Raw genomic sequence first — 20,057 nt, 5'->3', positions numbered from 1 at the left:
TCATCTCTCTCATATCTCATTGGCGTTTGAACGTGTTCAGGTTTTGAGATTGTCCATTCACAGCTCAATAAGTGTCTATTGATATTGTTCGAGCCTGAAGAAGGAGTCGACTGTTATATAGAGGATGATTTTATGTTGTTGTCTTTCTGCAGGTTTATCGACCTTCACTCAGCAGCCGTCATCAATCATGGTTATGGAGGGATCGGTCGCACGGTTCGCCTGTAAAATCACTGCCACGCCCCCACCAATCATCACCTGGGAGTTTAACAGAGTCACTTTACCACTGGCCACTGAAAGGTAAAACTCCGCCCACCTGCTAGAGGGAGGAGGGGCTTAGTGTGGACCACTTACACTTTTCTTTAAAGTCCCCATTCAATCATAGTGTTGTCATTTTGTAAGCTGGTGCGCTCCAAAACAATGACAAAATTCACATTTAGAAGATTTAAGCGTTCAAAACTTAGTCTCTCACTTCCGCCAATATGGATCAATTATTTTGATGCATTTCAGCGTCAGCGTCCCTATCCCCTATACAGTGCACTATATAGGGGATAGAGAACGATCAGACAGTGCACTATATAGGGGATAGGGAACGATCAGACAGTGCACTATATAGGGGATAGAGAACGATCAGACAGTGCACTATATAGGGGATAGGGAACGATCAGACAGTGCACTATATAGGGGATAGAGAACGATCAGACAGTGCACTATATAGGGGATAGGGAACGATCAGACAGTGCACTATATAGGGGATAGGGAACGATCAGACAGTGCACTATATAGGGGATAGAGAACGATCAGACAGTGCACTATATAGGGGATAGAGAACGATCAGACAGTGCACTATATAGGGGATAGGGAACGATCAGACAGTGCACTATATAGGAGATAGAGAACGATCAGACAGTGCACTATATAGGGGATAGGGAACGATCAGACAGTGCACTATATAGGGGATAGGGAACGATCAGACAGTGCACTATATAGGGGATAGGGAACGATCAGACAGTGCACTATATAGGGGATAGGGAACGATCAGACAGTGCACTATATAGGGGATAGGGAACGATTAGACAGTGCACTATATAGGAGATAGAGAACGATCAGACAGTGCACTATATAGGGGATAGGGAACGATCAGACAGTGCACTATATAGGGGATAGGGAACGATCAGACAGTGCACTATATAGGGGATAGGGAACGATCAGACAGTGCACTATATAGGGGATAGGGAACGATTAGACAGTGCACTATATAGGGGATAGGGAACGATTAGACGGTGCACTATATAGGGGATAGGGAACGATTAGACAGTGCACTATATAGGGGATAGAGAACGATCAGACAGTGCACTATATAGGGGATAGGGAACGATCAGACAGTGCACTATATAGGGGATAGAGAACGATCAGACAGTGCACTATATAGGGGATAGAGAACGATCAGACAGTGCACTATATAGGGGATAGGGAACGATTAGACAGTGCACTATATAGGGGATAGGGAACGATTAGACGGTGCACTATATAGGGGATAGAGAACGATCAGACAGTGCACTATATAGGGGATAGGGAACGATCAGACAGTGCACTATATAGGGGATAGGGAACGATCAGACAGTGCACTATATAGGGGATAGAGAACGATCAGACAGTGCACTATATAGGGGATAGAGAACGATCAGACAGTGCACTATATAGGGGATAGGGAACGATCAGACAGTGCACTATATAGGGGATAGGGAACGATCAGACAGTGCACTATATAGGGGATAGGGAACGATTAGACAGTGCACTATATAGGGGATAGGGAACGATTAGACGGTGCACTATATAGGGGATAGGGAACGATTAGACAGTGCACTATATAGGGGATAGAGAACGATCAGACAGTGCACTATATAGGGGATAGGGAACGATCAGACAGTGCACTATATAGGGGATAGAGAACGATCAGACAGTGCACTATATAGGGGATAGAGAACGATCAGACAGTGCACTATATAGGGGATAGAGAACGATCAGACAGTGCACTATATAGGGGATAGGGAACGATCAGACAGTGCACTATATAGGAGATAGAGAACGATCAGACAGTGCACTATATAGGGGATAGGGAACGATCAGACAGTGCACTATATAGGGGATAGGGAACGATCAGACAGTGCACTATATAGGGGATAGGGAACGATCAGACAGTGCACTATATAGGGGATAGGGAACGATCAGACAGTGCACTATATAGGGGATAGGGAACGATTAGACAGTGCACTATATAGGAGATAGAGAACGATCAGACAGTGCACTATATAGGGGATAGGGAACGATCAGACAGTGCACTATATAGGGGATAGGGAACGATCAGACAGTGCACTATATAGGGGATAGGGAACGATCAGACAGTGCACTATATAGGGGATAGGGAACGATTAGACAGTGCACTATATAGGGGATAGGGAACGATTAGACGGTGCACTATATAGGGGATAGGGAACGATTAGACAGTGCACTATATAGGGGATAGAGAACAATCAGACGGTGCACTATATAGGGGATAGGGAACGATCAGACGGTGCACTATATAGGGGATAGGGAACGATCAGATGGTGCACTATATATAGGGGATAGGGTATGATCAGACAGTGCACTATATAGGGGATAGGGAACAATAAGACAGTGTACTATATAGGGGATAGGGAATGATCAGACGGTGCACTATATATAGGAGATTGGGAACGATCAGACAGTGGACTATATAGGGGATAGGGAATGATCAGACAGTGGACTATATAGGGGATAGGGAATGATCAGACAGTGCTCTATATATAGGGGATTGGGAACGATCAGACGGTGCACTATATATAGGGGATTGGGAACGATCAGACAGTGCACTATATATAGGGGATTGGGAACGATCAGACAGTGGACTATATAGGGGATAGGGAATGATCAGACAGTGGACTATATAGGGGATAGGGAACGATCAGACGGTGCACTATATAGGGGATAGAGAATGATCAGACGGTGCACTATATAGGGGATAGGGAACAATCAGACAGTGCACTTTATAAGGGATAGGGAACGATCAGACGGTGCACTATATAGGGGATAGAGAACGATCAGACGGTGCACTATATAGGGGATAGAGAGCAATCAGACAGTGCACTATATAGGGGATAGGGAACGATCAGACAGTGTACTATATAAGGGATAGAGAACAATCAGACAGTGCACTATACAGGGGATAGGGAATGATCAGACAGTGCACTATATAGGGGATAGGGAACGATCAGACAGTGTACTATATAGGAGATAGAGAACAATCAGACAGTGCACTATACAGGGGATAGGGAATGATCAGACAGTGCACTATATAGGGGATAGGGAACAATCAGACAGTGCACGATATAGGGGATAGGGAATGATCAGACAGTGCACTATATAGGGGATAGGGAACAATCAGACAGTGCACTATATAGGGGATAGGGAATGATCAGACAGTGCACTATATAGGGGATAGGGAACGATCAGACGGTGCACTATATAGGGGATAGGGAACGATTAGACAGTGCACTATATAGGGGATAGGGAACGATCAGACAGTGCACTATATAGGGGATAGGGAACGATCAGACGGTGTGGCTGTTTATTATTGCCCCGCAATGTTTTCCTTCAATTTTTTACGTCAACACATTGAATAATGCTACACGTTTCAAGGCACTTCAGTGGGACTTTAATGTGACTTATAATTTATTATAAAATATATATATATATTAATACATGTTCTTGGTTTAACCGTGAATGATGCATTAGTGCATGATATTGCATGAGTTTCAGCTAGGGCTGTCAAATGATTAATCGCGATTAATCGCATCCAAAATAAAATTCTGTGTTTACGTAATATATGTGTGTGTACTCTGTTAATTATCATTTATATATAAATACACACACAAGCATGTATATATTTTAGAAAAAAATATTATTTTAATATATAAAACATTTATATGTATATATATTATAGATTATATAAATGTATATACAGTATATACATGCAAATATTTCTTAAATATATACATGAATGTGTGTGTATTTATATATAAATAATAATTAACAGAGTACACACACATATATTATGTAAACACAAACTTTTATTTTGGATGCGATTAATCGCGATTAATCTTTTGACAGCCCTAGTTTCAGCATAACATCCACTTGATTCTACCTGATGGTCTTTATGTGAATGTCTGCATGTCTAGAATCACAGTGCTGCCCAGCGGCATTTTACAAATTCAGGGAGTTGAACAGACGGACGCTGGGAGTTACCGCTGTGTGGCGACTAACATCGCCAGCCGACGCCGGAGCTCCGAGGCTACGCTAACCGTGAACGCAGGTTAGACAACGACATACACATGTAGCTCAGAGTATGAATCACTTTCATTTACACTTACCATCTGTTTACCATCTCAATAGCTCCATCTCCCAGAGTTCCTCAAAGGCCTCAAATCATTGCCGGCCCGCAGAATCTGACCGTGTCGGTTCACAGTACGGCTCTGCTGGAGTGCATGGCGACCGGAAATCCTCGCCCGCTGATCTCATGGAGCCGGGCCGACCACAAATCCATCGACGTTCACAAAACGAAGGTTCTTGGCAATGGAAACCTGCTCATATCTGACGTGAAACCCCAGCACGCGGGAATCTACTTTTGCCGAGCGACTACACCTGGAACCAGAAACTACACGATTGCAGCCGCTAATATAACTGTGCTAGGTAGAGTCGAAACAATCATTTATGGCCCCTTAAAATATTCGGTATACACCAGGGGTTTTCAAACTGGGGTCCTCCAGAAGGTCCTAAGGGGTCCCCAGAAAATTTCAGAGAATAAAAAGACAAAGCAAAAATAGATAAAGTCTACCGAATGTTCTGTTTCATTTCTAAATGTTTCTCTCATTTCTTACCATATATACATATTGTATAGCCTGGATGCCAGCCGAACTTAGCCCCGCCCACAAAATTTTTACTCGGGCAGTTCGGTCTGGACTTTCTCCGTAGAGAAGTAATTATGCCTGAACAGAAACTGTTCGGACCAATGAAATTGTCAGGGCGGGCTTTAGACGATGATGGACAGATGATCAACAGTAACGTAATCATCCACGTCACCAAAGAGCGCTTGGGTTCAATTTGTTCTAATCCTAAATGGAGAACTTGTTGTATATGCATTCACCTTTACTATTTCTCTCGGAAATGTTGATCGTGTTGGTAAGTACTCTGTGTATCCTTAAATAATTTTTTTACAACACCGGCAAAGATCGTTTACACTCACCTTTTTCTTCTAACGTAACTTATGCTGCCTTCACGTGCTATCGGAATTATCGTAAATACGAGTTTCCGAGGTAAAAATTGCACATGAACTCCCCCACATTCTGAAACTTGAATGCAATGAGCTCGTAATCACGACTTCAGAAGTCGGAATTATCAAATTTCCGATAGCACGTGAAGGCAGCATTATTCCAGCGTGCGTGCAGACAGGGTTGCCAAGTTTTTACAACAAAACCGCCCAATTGCTAACGTTCCTCAAAACTAGCCAAAAACAAGCCCAATAGCTTTCCGGGGGGGTTCTCCGGAAAAAAAAGGCATTTGGGGGGTAAAATATGTGTTATTTTGGCAGGGCTGGCAGCTAAAAATCGCATTCCTGGGTCTGTATATCACAAAATTAGGGTCGCTTCAACCCGCGGACATGGCAACACAGTGCAGTTGAGTTCTGTTGACATTTGACAACTAAAGTTGTGCGTCGCTCCATTGCTCTGATTGGTTGTAGGTCTATCCAATTGAGGTCTTTCCTGGTTCGGTTGAAACACGCCCCATAATCACAGCCCAACGGAGCAGAATCAGACTCATATTCTGACTAGAATTGAGTATGACGACGTCAGGCTACATATTGTATACATTTACATTACATTTACATTTATAGATTTGGCAGACGCTTTTATCCAAAGCGACTTACATTGCATTCAAGGTACACATTTTACATTTTGTAAGTTCTTGCTTTCCCTGGGAATCGAACCCATGACCTTGGCGTTGCTAGCGCCATGCTCTACTTTTTGAGCTACAGGAAAGTATACGTTTGCTTTGTATCTTTCTAGTGAGTCCCATTATCTTGCTCACTGGTGTTGTAAGGCAATATTCTTAACACAGTACGTAAGTTGCTTACATACATTTATTGTGAAAGTTGCTTATACAAATCATTTTTAATTGAAAAATGTTCTTCTTCAGGTTTATACATACAACATTAAGTATGGCCAATGTATTAATTTTCGAAACTATATTTTGTATTTATAATATCACACAATTTATCTAACAGTTTAACAGTTTTTTTCATAAAAAATAGATGGAATTTAGGATAGGGGTCCCTCATAAAAGATTTGTTGTATTTGGGGGTCCCTGGCAACGTAAAGTTTGAAAACCCCTGCTATACACTATAAGTCAAAAGTTTAATAATTAAGAATTGTTAGTCTCTTCTGCTCACCAAGGCTGCATTTATTTAATAAAAAATACAGTAAAAACAGTGAAATATTATTGTAATTCAAAACACATGTTTTCTATGTGAATATATTGTATACTATAATTTATATCCTGTGATTAAAGCTGAATTTATCATCATTACTCCAGTCTTCAGTGTCACATGACCCTTCAGAAATCATTCTAATATGATAATTTGCTCAAGAAATATGAATGATTATTATTAACAGTTGTGCTGCTTCATATTTTTGTTGGAATCATGATACACTACCATTGAAAACTTTCGGGTTAGTATGATTTTTTAAAGAAATATATACTTTTAATCACCAAGGATGCATTAAATTCACCAAAAGTGACAGTAAATACATTGATAATAATAAGAACCATTAGTATTACTTGACTATGATTACTGAGAATGACTAATGGATTTCTGAAGGATCATGTGACACTAAAAACTGGAGTAATGATGCTGAAAGTCTAATAATATTTAACAATTTTTACTAGGGATGTGCGCAACGACTAATTTCATAAATATTTAAAAGGATATTTTGCAACTGACTAGTCTAAAGCAAAGCAGTTTCATAGTTTCATCCCTAGTTTTTACTATATTTTAATTAAATAAATGCATTAAAAAAATCTGAATTACTCCAGACTTTTGCCCACTAGATTGCAAAAACATTTCTGTGGTTTTCTGTTTGTGTAGCCCCCCCGTCTCTCGTGGAGTGGCCGGAAAGCGTGACCCGACCCAGGGCCGGTACCGCCCGCTTTGTGTGTGTGGCAGAGGGACTTCCCACCCCTCAGATCACATGGCTGAAGAACGGGGAACCCATTCACTCAAACGGACGCATCAAGATGTATAACAGGTACTGCATGTGTGCAATCATTGCATTCAGAACAACAATAAATGTGCCTGTTTTTATAATCGTTCCACACAACAGCTCTGAACTATATCATGTCTTGGACGCTTTCTGACAGACAAGCTGCTGCCTTAAAATAAGTGCACACTACGTTTGTTTATATTTGAGTTGAAGTGTACGTGTTGAGCTCTACCTGACGCCCAAACAGGCTTTAGGCCGCTGACGTTGCTTGAATTGGCTCGTTTGTCTGCTGGAAACTCTGTCCTGCTGAAATATTCATCAGCTGGTTTCTTCTGTGGAACAAGAGAGGGTTAATTATTCAGTGCTCTGCTAATGGTGTTTGAGCTGATTTTCTCTTTGATTTTCCTCTAATTTGTTTTCCTGTCTGTTATTGGATCCTGAAAGCAAAAAGGAGGGGGGGGGGGGGATTTAGACTAGTGCTATTGACTAATTTCCACGTCAACATGTTAAACATGCATGTTAACATATGTGTCTAGTTTTATTCTCAGTTCTTGCATCTACAGGAATTAAAATTTACAGAAAAATGTTATGTAAAATTATATAATATTATGTATTTTAATATAATATAATTGTATTAATTTTCCTTAAATTATTATTTTAAATAAAATGTAAAAAAAAATAAAAAATGTCCACCCAAATTCACATACAGTAATGAGATTTTTATGAATATAATGCAAAACAATTACCAGCCCTAATATAATATAGTATAATATTTTTCTTAAATTATTTTATTTAATAAAGAAAATTAAGTATTTTCCCTCAAATTCACAATAATGAGGTAGTAAAATGTGCTTACTTTTTATGAAGATAATGCAAAACTTTAAGATTCTAATAGTATAGTATAATATAATATAATATTTTTCTTTAATTATTATATTAAATAAATAAAATTAAGTACATTTTCCCCCAAATTCCCAGTAATGAGGTAGTAAAATGTGCTTAATTTTTATGAAGATAATGCAAAAATAAATTTATAAGCTCTATTAATAAGATTCTAATAATATAATATAATGTAATGTTTTCCTTAAATTATTAATTTCCCCCCAAATTCACAATAACGAGTTAGTAAAATGTGCTTTATTTTTATGAAGATAATGCAAAAAATGTATAAGCTCTAATAAGATTCTAATAATATAATATAATGTAATATTTTCCTTAAATTATTATATTAAATAAAGAAAATTAAGTACATTTTCCCCCAAATTCACAGTAATGAGTTAGTAAAATGTGCTTAATTTTTATGAAGATAATGCAAAAAATGTATAATCTCTAATAATAAGATTCTAATAATATAATATAGGCCTAATATTAAAATGTTCCTTATCTTATTGTATTATATTTTTATTTTCTCATAATTAATGTAATATAATGTTTTTTTTTTCAATATATTTTTTTCTATTTTATATGTTTAAAGGAGCTTAATTGAAAGGCAATGCAACAAATACTGCTAAATATTAAATATAACTTTTTATGCATTACAGTAATGTGAATTTGGGAGTAAAATGTGCTTAGTTTTTAGGAAAATAATGCATCATTTTCTTTATGTGAAAGAAACATTTTGGGGTGGAATATTGCTGGGTTTTGTGAATGTCAACATCATAAGGCGCACAGTAAATGAACAAAGTTAATGGAAACAACTCTTGTTGTGTGTGTTCACAGTAAACTAGTGATAAACCAGATTATCCCGGAAGATGACGGCATATACCAGTGTGAGGCGGAGAATGAGCAGGGCTCAGTTCTGGCCATGGCTCGTCTGATTGTAGTGATGTCGGACAACCGGCCCAGCGCGCCCAGAAACGTCCGAGCGGACACCGTGTCCAGCTCCGCCATCTTGCTGGCCTGGGAGAGACCCATGTACAACTCAGACAAAGTCATCGCATACTCTGTGCACTACATGAAGGCAGAAGGTGAGAGTCTCAGATATAAACAGCGGGGAAATACTGCCTCTGGTCACATGCTCATTTCCATCTCAGCAAAATATATGCGTCTAGTTTACAAATATTCATGTTACTAAACAATTTTTTATGTTATGTTGTATAAACGTATAATATAATATAATTTTCCTTAAATTATTATATTAGTTATAAAATTCATTTTATACTTTTTTGAGTGTTTATGGATATAATGCTTCTAATTATATAATAATTAATATAATTGATATATAATTGATATTGATATGAAATTATAAGATACCATACCATATAATATAATAATGGTATGATAAGATACGATATGATACGATACAATCAATACCATATAATATAATATAATTATGATACGATACGATACGATAACATATAATATATTATAATTATGATATGATGCGATAAGATACGATACCATATAATATAATTATGATGATATGATATTATAAGATACGATATGATACGATACCATATAATGTAATTATGATATAATATTATAAGAAACGATATGATACGATACAATACTTATGATGATAGGATATTATAAGATACGATATGATACGATACAATATAATATGATATGATACGATGCGATATGATATGATACCATACCATATAATATAATTTAGGGCTGTCAAAAGATTAATCGCGATTAATCGCATCCAAAATAAAAGTTTGTGTTTACATAATATATGTGTGTGTACTCTGTTAATTATTATTTATATATAAATACACACACGTTCATGTATATATTTAAGAAATATGTGCATGTATATACTGTATATACATTTATATAATCTATAATATATATAAATATAAATGTTTTGTATATAAAAATAATATTTTTTCTTAAATATATACATGCTTGTGTGTGTATTTATATATAAATAATAATTAACAGAGTACACACACATATATTACGTAAACACAAACTTTTATTTTGGATGCGATTAATCGCGATTAATCTTTTGACTGATAATATAATTATGATATGATAAGATACCATGTAATATAATTATGAGGTGATATAAGATACGAATGATACGATACCATACCATATTATATTATGTAATATAATTATATGATATGATACAATATAATATAATATTATTTTGATATACCATACCATACCATATTATATAATATAATTATGATATGATATGATATGATACAATATAATATAATATAATTATGATATGATACGATACGATACTATATAATATAATATTAATATTCCTTAAATTATTATATTAATTTATACATTTTCCCACACATGCAAATCCAGTAATGAGACTTTGATAAAAATAATAGTTTTTTATGGATATAATGCAAACAATTTTTTTTACAGATTATATTTTATTATATTCATGCTTTATTCTACTATATATTATAATACATGATTAAAAACACACTTTCAAACTCTCATAACTGTAATGCGTGCCGATGTTTTAGTTTTGTGTATTGTAGTTTTCATTACTCTCTGTGGTGAGTCTCAGTAGATTCTCAATAATGTAATATAAATATTTAATTCAGCAGATTTGATATATTTCTTATATTTAAGCTGAAAGCAGTGCAATGTTTCGGAGCGAAAAGTGTTTAATTGTTTATAAAAGTAGGAGCCCAAATGAATTTTGTGTGAGAAATGCTCTCTCTCTCCGTTCGTGACAGTAGTAAAGTCACGTTTGGACAAAAACGCTTGCAATGCATTGACAGTCTTTTAGATTTTGAGAAAGACGTCCAAATAAAAGAGCTGTGGGGAGATAAGGAAGAGAAAACAATGAGATGTCCGACAGGAACTGTTCTGACGAGTGTGAAATCCTTATTAGGGATTTTGCCGGTTGCACTTGGACTTCCAGAATGCCAGGCTATTATTGGGAGAAGAATGGCTGTAGAGAAAGAGTACATGCTGCATCTGCTTTGGAGGGCAAAAAGCATCGGAAGTGATTTAAAGGGGTGCAAAAGAGGGCTAATTATCCCGAGTGTTGGAGTGTCTTAATCTAACCCTGAAGAGGCTTTAGGGGGTTTGTCTCTGTGCGTCAGAGTCAAAGTCTTCAGTGTGGCCATTCAGCGCCGGAACAAGGTCTTTTCTGTTGACTGTCGAGTATCTTGTTTATCGGGTCAGAAATGCAGTTGGGGACTCAATGCTTTAGAGAGTTTCTTTTATTTGAGCATCTTAATGTGGGCTCATTAAAGTGTTATCAGGTGCAGTGGACCTGTGGGAAAAGCAGCAGGTGGAATGTGCCTTTAGTTGCACTGATAAAGCGCTTTATTAAAGGCTGTGTTGATTGAGTTGACATTTTAAATCGGCCCTGGTTTTTCAATAGCCTCACAGATTTCATGCATTTACATTTATGAAGTGCATGGAGGAGCTGGCAACCTCTGGGTAGTTTAGTATCTGTGCATTTAATGCATAATGATATCTCAATCTTTTCTGGGATTTTATTGATGAGGGTAGTTGGAAGATATTTTGCCAGTGTGATTTATTGTGTTGGTACCTTGGCAGGTTTAGGACTGGTTATCAGTTTTGTTGATTTTTACCTTTTATGGGCATTTTTACATTTATATGCTGTGTTACCAATCAAATTAAATTAGTATCAACATAATTCATCTTTCTAGGAAACTGAGAATCTGAAGTGGCATTTCGATCATTTACAGAGACAGATGTTTTATGAGCTCAGAGGGACATGAATGCATTTCACCTGCAGTTACTAATGCAGAAATAATGTTTTGATGTTTTAAACATAAAACGTTGAATATTGATGTTTTGAAATGATTTTCATTAATGAAAAGATTCTTTAAAACTGCTAGTAGATGGCAGCGAGTCACTGTTAATGAGGGAGTCATTGAGATTCAACCGATTCATTCAAACGGCTGATTCATTCAGGAACGAAGCATTTGGCCCTGTCCCAAATTGCACCCTAAACCCTCACGGTCTTCCTCTGAGTCCGCACTTTCACAATGTAATGTCTGAATGGCTGAATCCGAAATCGCCCCCTATACCCTCAAATAGGGCATTATTTGAGGGGACAGCCATTTGTAGTGGTGTCCGAAACCATAGTGGACGATATTGAGTGCACTCATTCAATCCCATAATGCACCACAATAACGATTGTACAGCCTATGTACACTCAACTGCTGTCTGAATTCACTCACTCATATTCATTCACTCCTTCAATTGAACTATATTAGTGGATTAACGTAGGGAATAGTGAATGAGGGTTTAGGGGACGATTTTGGATTCAGCCAATGAGTGAGTCATTAAATAATTTATTCAAACGATTCATTCAAAAGGCTGATTCATTCAGGAACAAAGCATTTGACTGTCTTAATGAGTCATTGAATCATGCATTCAAACGATTCATTCAAATGGCTGATTCATTCAGGAACAAAGCATTTGAATGTCTTTATGAGTGGGTCATTGAATCATTTATTCAAACGATTCATTCAGCAAAGAAGCATTTGATTGTCGTAATGATTGAGTCATTGAATCATTCATTCAAACAATTCATTCAAACGGCTGATTCATTCAGGAACAAAGCATTTGACTGTTGTAATGAGTGAGTCATTGAATCATTCATTCAAACGATTCATTCAAATGGCTGATTCATTCAGGAACAAAGCATTTGACTGTCGTAATGAGTGATTCATTGAATCATTCATTCAGACAATTAATTCAAACGGCTGATTCATTCAGGAACAAAGCATTTGACTGTTGTAATGAGTGAGTCATTGAATCATTCATTCAAACGATTCATTCAAATGGCAGATTCATTCAGGAACGAAGCATTTGACTGTTGTAATGAGTGAGTCATTGAATCATTCATTCAAACGATTCATTCAAATGGCTGATTCATTCAGGAACGAAGCATTTGACTGTCGTAATGAGTGAGTCATTGAATCATTCATTCAAACGATTCATTCAAACAGCTGATTCATTCAGGAACAAAGCATTTGACTGTCGTAATGAGTGAGTCCTTGAATCATTCATTCAGACAATTCATTCAAACGGGTGATTCATTCAGGAATGAAGCATTTGACTGTTGTGATGAGTGAGTCATTGAATCGTTCATTCAAACAATTCATTCAAACGGCTGATTCATTCATGAACAAAGCATTTGACTGTCTGAATGAGCGAGTCATTGAATCATACATTCAAACAATTCATTCAAATGGCGCATTTGACTGTGAGTGAGTCATTGAATCATTAATTCAACCGATTTGTTGATTCAGTAATGACACACCACCATGTGTTGCTCAGAGAGTCCTGTGGCTTTGTTTGGAACAATATTTGTGGTCGAAATGGAGCAAAAATAGGCAATATTGCGTCTAAAATTTAAGTCACTTAATATTACCTTCCTGTTTTTTGAACTGTTGTATTAAAAATCTCATTTGTAATCAAAACGGCACTCCTCATGTGATATTGATTAACTATATAAATTATATAAATATAAAAGACATATCAAGATATTTTTGCTCCTTATTTTGAATATTGCATTCTAAATGCATTTTAATAGAGTAAATCACAGTGAAAGCACATCACACATCGTTAAAACAACAGCCACGATATTATCGTAGTCGATATATATCACACACCCCTATGCATTTATGCATGCATTTGGGATCGAGCACAGCTGAATGTGTCATGCTTTCCACAGATGTTGAAACATTCAGGCTTGCCGTGTCTCCACAGGTCTAAATAACGAAGAGTACCAGATTGTTATCGGTAACGATACCACCCGCTACATCATTGATGACCTGGAGGCCGGGCGGAACTACACCTTTTACATCGTGGCGTACATGCCCATGGGTGCCAGTCGCATGTCGGACCACGTCATTCAGCGCACGTTTGAGGACGGTGAGTACGGGATGAGGATCAGACATGCAAAACATGTGTTTGGCCTCTGAAGACCAAACCAAACCTGAACAAAAGCATTCTCGTGATTGGTTAATCTTCTTCAATGGCTTTCAAAGGTTTTGTCTTCCTCTCACACACACAGTTTTTTGCTGCTAATCCACTTTATTTAGTTGTTAGCTTGCCTTTAAAAACATGCAACACTCTTTATACTTTATATCAGTCCCTGCAGAAAAACGTGATTATGCGATCGCATGATTTAATGCATAATCAGCCAAAGTTCGCATATTTATGTGGGGGCCGCATTTTTTCAAATACGGCGCACTTTCGCCGCGTAAATTGCCTATTTCCGTGCCTAAATATGCCTAAATATTGCCTAAATATGCGTGGCTTGCATGATTTCATAATCCCCGCATTTTCATTGCAAAAAAGTCATATATATTAGCAGAAAGTTTGTTTACTTCACACAAGAGCCGCCATTTCCCCCTGTTGCCATGGGAGCGTTTTGAAGTGACGTAATTCCCCGACGCGAAAAACATCGAAAAGCTGCAAACCCTGTGGTGAAACCATGGATATCTGTGAAACCACGATGAAGCACGCAAATTCACATTTGCCAACAAAAATAACAGCAAAAGACCAAAGCAAAGCAGTTTCCCGGTGTGTTGACCGATTTCAAAACACAGCATCATGAAGCTTCAAAGCGTTATGAATCAGTGAGACGATTCAACGGTTCAGAGCGTTATGAATCAGTGAGTCGATTCAGCGGTTTGGAGCATTATGAATCAGTGAGTCGATTCAGTGGTTCAGAGCGTTATGAATCAGTGAGTCGATTCAGCGGTCCAGAGCATTATGAATCAGTGAGTTGATTCAGCGGTTCAGAGCATTATGAATCATTGAGTCGATTCAGCTGTTCAGAGCATTATGAATCAGTGAGTCGATTCAGCGGTTTGAAGCGCTATGAATCAGTGAGTCGATTCAGCGGTTTGGATCGCCAAAGTCACGTATTTCAGCAGTTTGACACGCGATCCGAATTATGAATCGACTCACTGATTCATAACGCTTTGAAGCTTCATGATGCTGTTTTTTTAAATCTGTCATCACTGTATAAGTCGTTATTTCGTTTTTTTTTTCGCACAAAAACTATTCTCGTTGCTTCATAAAGTTATTGTAGAACCACTGTAGTGAGATGGACTTTGTAACGACGTCTTTAGTGCCTTTTATGAGTCTTGAGAGTGTAAAGCACATTGTGCCAATGGAGGCCTTTCAGAGCCATCGGATTTCAACTAAAATATCTTCATTTGTGTTCTGAAGATGAACGGAGGTCTGACGGGTGTCCAACAACATGAGGGTCAGTCATTAATGACAGAATTTTCATTTTTGGGTGAACTAACCCTTTAAGAGATTGCACTTTGTGCATTGAAAGCACTCAAATGTCTGTTTTGTTTTACCTCTGTAAAACAGGAAGTTATTTATAAATTTTTTCAGAAGTTGTAGCATATTCCTTTTGTAAAGCTACAGAACTTGACTCAATTTGTGTAACTCAATTTGACTCAAATGTTTTGTAAATTTGAGGCATGTGTTTATTAAGGTCTTCAATTAAACAAGATGAGAACTTAAATATTCTGTGATGTAGTGCTTTTTTTCTCTTTTTCATCAAACAGCAGTTTTTGCAAGTTCCCGCAATTTTATCCCATAAAATTGCATAAATATCCCGCATTTTCCATCGCATTTTTTAAGAAAACGTGCCGCATAATCAATGATTTTTGCCCGCAACAATCGCAAAAAAAGCCGCATTTTTCTGGAAGGACTGTTATATAATGCTTAGCACGACCCGTCTCTGTATGTAAATGTGGTCTGTTATGATTGTCTAACCTCTAACGGGTTCACTTCTGGTTTTGTCTGTCCGCCTCAGTTCCCTTGCGCGCCCCTGAGCTGAGCCTCACCAGCCGCAGTCCCACTGATATCCAGGTGTCGTGGCAGCCTCTGTCTCATAAGCTGAGCCGCGGCCGTGTGTGTGCGTACCGCCTGTCCTACAGGACCAGCTCAGAGGAGGCGCTGACCCAGCTGGAGCTCTCGGGACACCAGACTCATCAGCTCCTGGAGGATCTTCAGCCAGACACCACATATCTGCTGCGGGTGGCGGCCGCTACCAGTGTGGGCTGGGGAGAGCCATCGGCCTGGACAACACACCGCACGCCGAAGACATCCAGCACTAAAGGTGGAACATCTATCTATCTATCTATCTATCTATCTATCTATCTATCTATCTATCTATCTATCTATCTATCTATCTATCTATCTATCTATCTATCTATCTATCTATCTATCTATCTATCTATCTATCTATCTATCTATCATCCACCCGTCTGTCTATCTATCTATCTATCTGTCTGTCTATCCGTACATCTGTATGTCTGTCTGTCTGTCTGTCTGTCTGTCTGTCTGTCTGTCTGTCTGTCTGTCTGTCTCTCTGTCTGTCTGTCTGTCTATCTATCTATCTATCTATCTATCTATCTATCTATCTATCTATCTATCTATCTATCTATCTATCTATCTATCTATCTATCTATCTATCTATCTGTCTGTCTGTCTGTCTGTCTATCCGTCCGTCCGTCTGTCTGTCTGTCTATCCGTTCGTCCGCCCGTCTGTCTGTCTGTCTGTCTGTCTGTCTGTCTGTCTGTCTGTCTGTCTGTCTGTCTGTCTGTCTATCTATCTATCTATCTATCTATCTATCTATCTATCGATTTATCTAACCATCCACCGTCTATCTGTCTGTCTATCTATCTATCCATCCACCCGTCTGTCTATCTATCTATCTTTCTGTCTGTCTGTCCGTCCATCCGTCTTCCATCCATCCGTCTATCTATCTATCTATCTATCTATCTATCTATCTATCTATCTATCTATCTATCTATCTATCTATCTATCTATCTATCTATCTATCTATCTATCTATCTATCTATCTATCTATCTATCTATCTATCTATCTATCTATCTATCTATCTATCTATCTATCTATCTATCTATCTATCTATCTATCTATCTATCTATCTATCTATCTATCTATCTATCTATCTATCTATCTATCTATCTATCTATCTATCTATCTATCTATCTATCCATCCAACCAACCGTATGTCTATCTATCTGTCTGTCTGTCTGTCTATCTATCTATCTATCTGTCTGTCTGTCTGTCTGTCCGTCCGTCCGTCCGTCCGTCTGTCTGTCTGTCTGTCTATCTATCTATCTAGTATCTATCGATTTATCTATCCATCCACCCGTCTATCTATCTATCTATCTATCTATCTATCTATCTATCTATCTATCTATCTATCTATCTATCTATCTATCTATCTATCTATCTATCTATCTATCTATCTATCTATCTATCTATCTATCTATCTATCTATCTATCTATCTATCTATCTATCTATCTATCTATCTATCCACCCACCCTTCTATCTATCTATCTATCTATCTATCTATCTATCTATCTATCTATCTATCTATCTATCTATCTATCTATCTATCTATCTATCTATCTATCTATCTATCTATCTATCTATCTATCTATCTATCTATCTATCTATCTATCTATCTATCTATCTATCTATCTATCTTTCTATCTATCTATCTATCCACCCACCCTTCTATCTATCTATCTATCTATCTATCTATCTATCTATCTATCTATCTATCTATCTATCTATCTATCTATCTATCTATCTATCTATCTATCTATCTATCTATCTATCTATCTATCTATCTATCTATCTATCTATCTATCTATCTATCTATCTATCTATCTATCTATCTATCTATCTATCTATCTATCTATCTATCTATCTATCTATCTATCTATCTATCTATCTATCTATCTGAAGTGATGAATCTTCTGCTGTCTATATGTGCAAACTTTAAAAACCTGCAACAGACATGCTTTGAAAAGATTAGGGTGAATCCCGCTCTCTTTCCCTTAGCTTTTGTCCGATAATCTTTTTAAGGCATTGCATTTGTTCCTGCCTGACCTTTGACCCTCCTTCTCATCCACATTAGAAAGGTTTTAGTCATGGATTATAAAGCAAGAGCCGCAGGCCTCTACAGATCTTCCACTTGCCAGAGTCCCAGCGGCTCAGCTCACATATCAGACCCTGTCAGGCCATCCCCTGTGATCTACAGGAACACACTCTGTTAGATTACTACGGTTGAATTCAACGCCTACAAAGATACACCGCAACCACAGGAAACTCTGCAGGAGTGTTAGATTAAGCTGGGATTGATTTAACTGGGAGAGCTTCTGTCGCGGATAAATCTGGAAGATTTGTTCTCCTGAGGTTACAGGACTAGTGTGGTCTGTGCGTCTGTTTTGTTCATCATATCAGTGTTTTGTAGTCTGAGAAGAGCAAGCCGTTTCAATGACACTGTCAGCTCAACATGCATCCTCTTAACACACACTTGACTTGTTCAGGATCCAGATTTATGATTGGCTGATCATGTGAGCTTGATTTCTCTCCCACAGTGCCCCTGGCTCCAGAGCTGCAGCTGGAGTCTCTGAACTGCACGACTGTCGTGTTGCGCTGGCATCTTCCAGCCGGAAGCGGCTCGGGACTGCAGGGCTACAAACTATCATACCATGAGGAGAGCCAGCCGGACGGAGCCCAGACCCAGATTCCCCCACACCAGCGCCAGCACACCATCGGAGGCCTGGGTGAGTGAGAGAGGCCGTATGAAACCCTGCAGCTGCACACATGTCATTTAGTGATTTGTTATGGTGGCCGTTTGTGTGTCTTATTAGTTAGAGAGGGATGTTACAGTTTTTCTCAGTCGCTTTGGTACATTTCTCAGATCAGAATTGAAATTCTCAAAGCTACCTGTTCAATCTTCACATCATTGTGTCACTTGTGCACATCAAAAAAGCAGTTTCTCATTTCTTTGAACAAATTGCAAATGCTTTGGTATGGATGGACAGACAGACAGACAGACAGACAGACAGACAGACAGATAGACAGACAGATAGATAGATAGATAGATAGATAGATAGATAGATAGATAGATAGACAGACAGACAGACAGACAGACAGACAGACAGACAGACAGACAGACAGACAGACAGATAGATAGATAGATAGATAGATAGATAGATAGATAGATAGATAGATAGATAGATAGATAGATAGATAGATAGATAGATGATAGACAGACAGACAGACAGATAGATAGATAGATAGATAGATAGATAGATAGATGATAGACAGACAGACAGACAGACAGACAGACAGACAGATAGATAGATAGATAGATAGATAGATAGATAGATAGATAGATAGATAGATAGATAGATAGATAGATAGATAGATAGATAGATAGATAGATAGATAGATAGATAGATGATAGATAGATAGATAGATAGATAGATAGATAGATAGATAGACAGATAGACAGATAGACAGACAGATAGATAGACAGATAGATAGATAGATAGATGATAGATAGATAGACAGATAGATAGACAGATAGACAGATAGATAGACAGACAGACAGACAGACAGACAGAAAGATAGATAGATAGATAGATAGATAGATAGATAGATAGATAGATAGATAGATAGATAGATAGATAGATAGATAGATAGATAGATAGATAGATAGATGATAGACAGACAGACAGACAGACAGACAGACAGATAGATAGATAGATAGATAGATAGATAGATAGATAGATAGATAGATAGATAGATAGATAGATAGATAGATAGATAGATAGATAGATAGATAGATAGATGATAGATAGATAGATAGATAGATAGATAGATAGATAGATAGATAGATAGATAGATAGACAGATAGACAGATAGACAGACAGATAGATAGACAGATAGATAGAT

The 20,057-nt window shown here is 37.6% G+C and overlaps 2 protein-coding genes across 2 annotated transcripts in view; both read left to right on the top strand.

The window, feature by feature from the left end:
* The window catches only part of ss18l2 (ss18, like 2), a 692,656-nt gene that overhangs the window by 362,146 nt on the left and 310,453 nt on the right, over positions 1-20,057 (top strand). The gene's annotated exons all lie outside the window — the stretch shown is intronic.
* prtga (protogenin homolog a (Gallus gallus)) overlaps positions 1-20,057 on the top strand; it is a gene marked incomplete at both ends in the record, with an annotated part of 66,945 nt that overhangs the window by 21,329 nt on the left and 25,559 nt on the right. Inside the window, 8 exons of the mRNA XM_079826176.1 lie at positions 153-297; positions 4,257-4,390; positions 4,471-4,767; positions 7,220-7,379; positions 9,054-9,301; positions 14,010-14,174; positions 16,084-16,389; positions 18,692-18,880. Coding sequence (XP_079682302.1) covers positions 153-297; positions 4,257-4,390; positions 4,471-4,767; positions 7,220-7,379; positions 9,054-9,301; positions 14,010-14,174; positions 16,084-16,389; positions 18,692-18,880 — 1,644 coding nt within the window. The remainder of the gene's footprint in view (positions 1-152; positions 298-4,256; positions 4,391-4,470; positions 4,768-7,219; positions 7,380-9,053; positions 9,302-14,009; positions 14,175-16,083; positions 16,390-18,691; positions 18,881-20,057) is intronic.

This window comes from Gobio gobio, assembly GCF_949357685.1.
Source record: "Gobio gobio genome assembly, chromosome: 9".
Classification (NCBI taxonomy): Eukaryota; Metazoa; Chordata; class Actinopteri; order Cypriniformes; family Gobionidae; genus Gobio; species Gobio gobio.
Note: the sequence above shows the minus strand (reverse complement) of the source record. Positions and strands in the feature narration are given on the sequence as shown.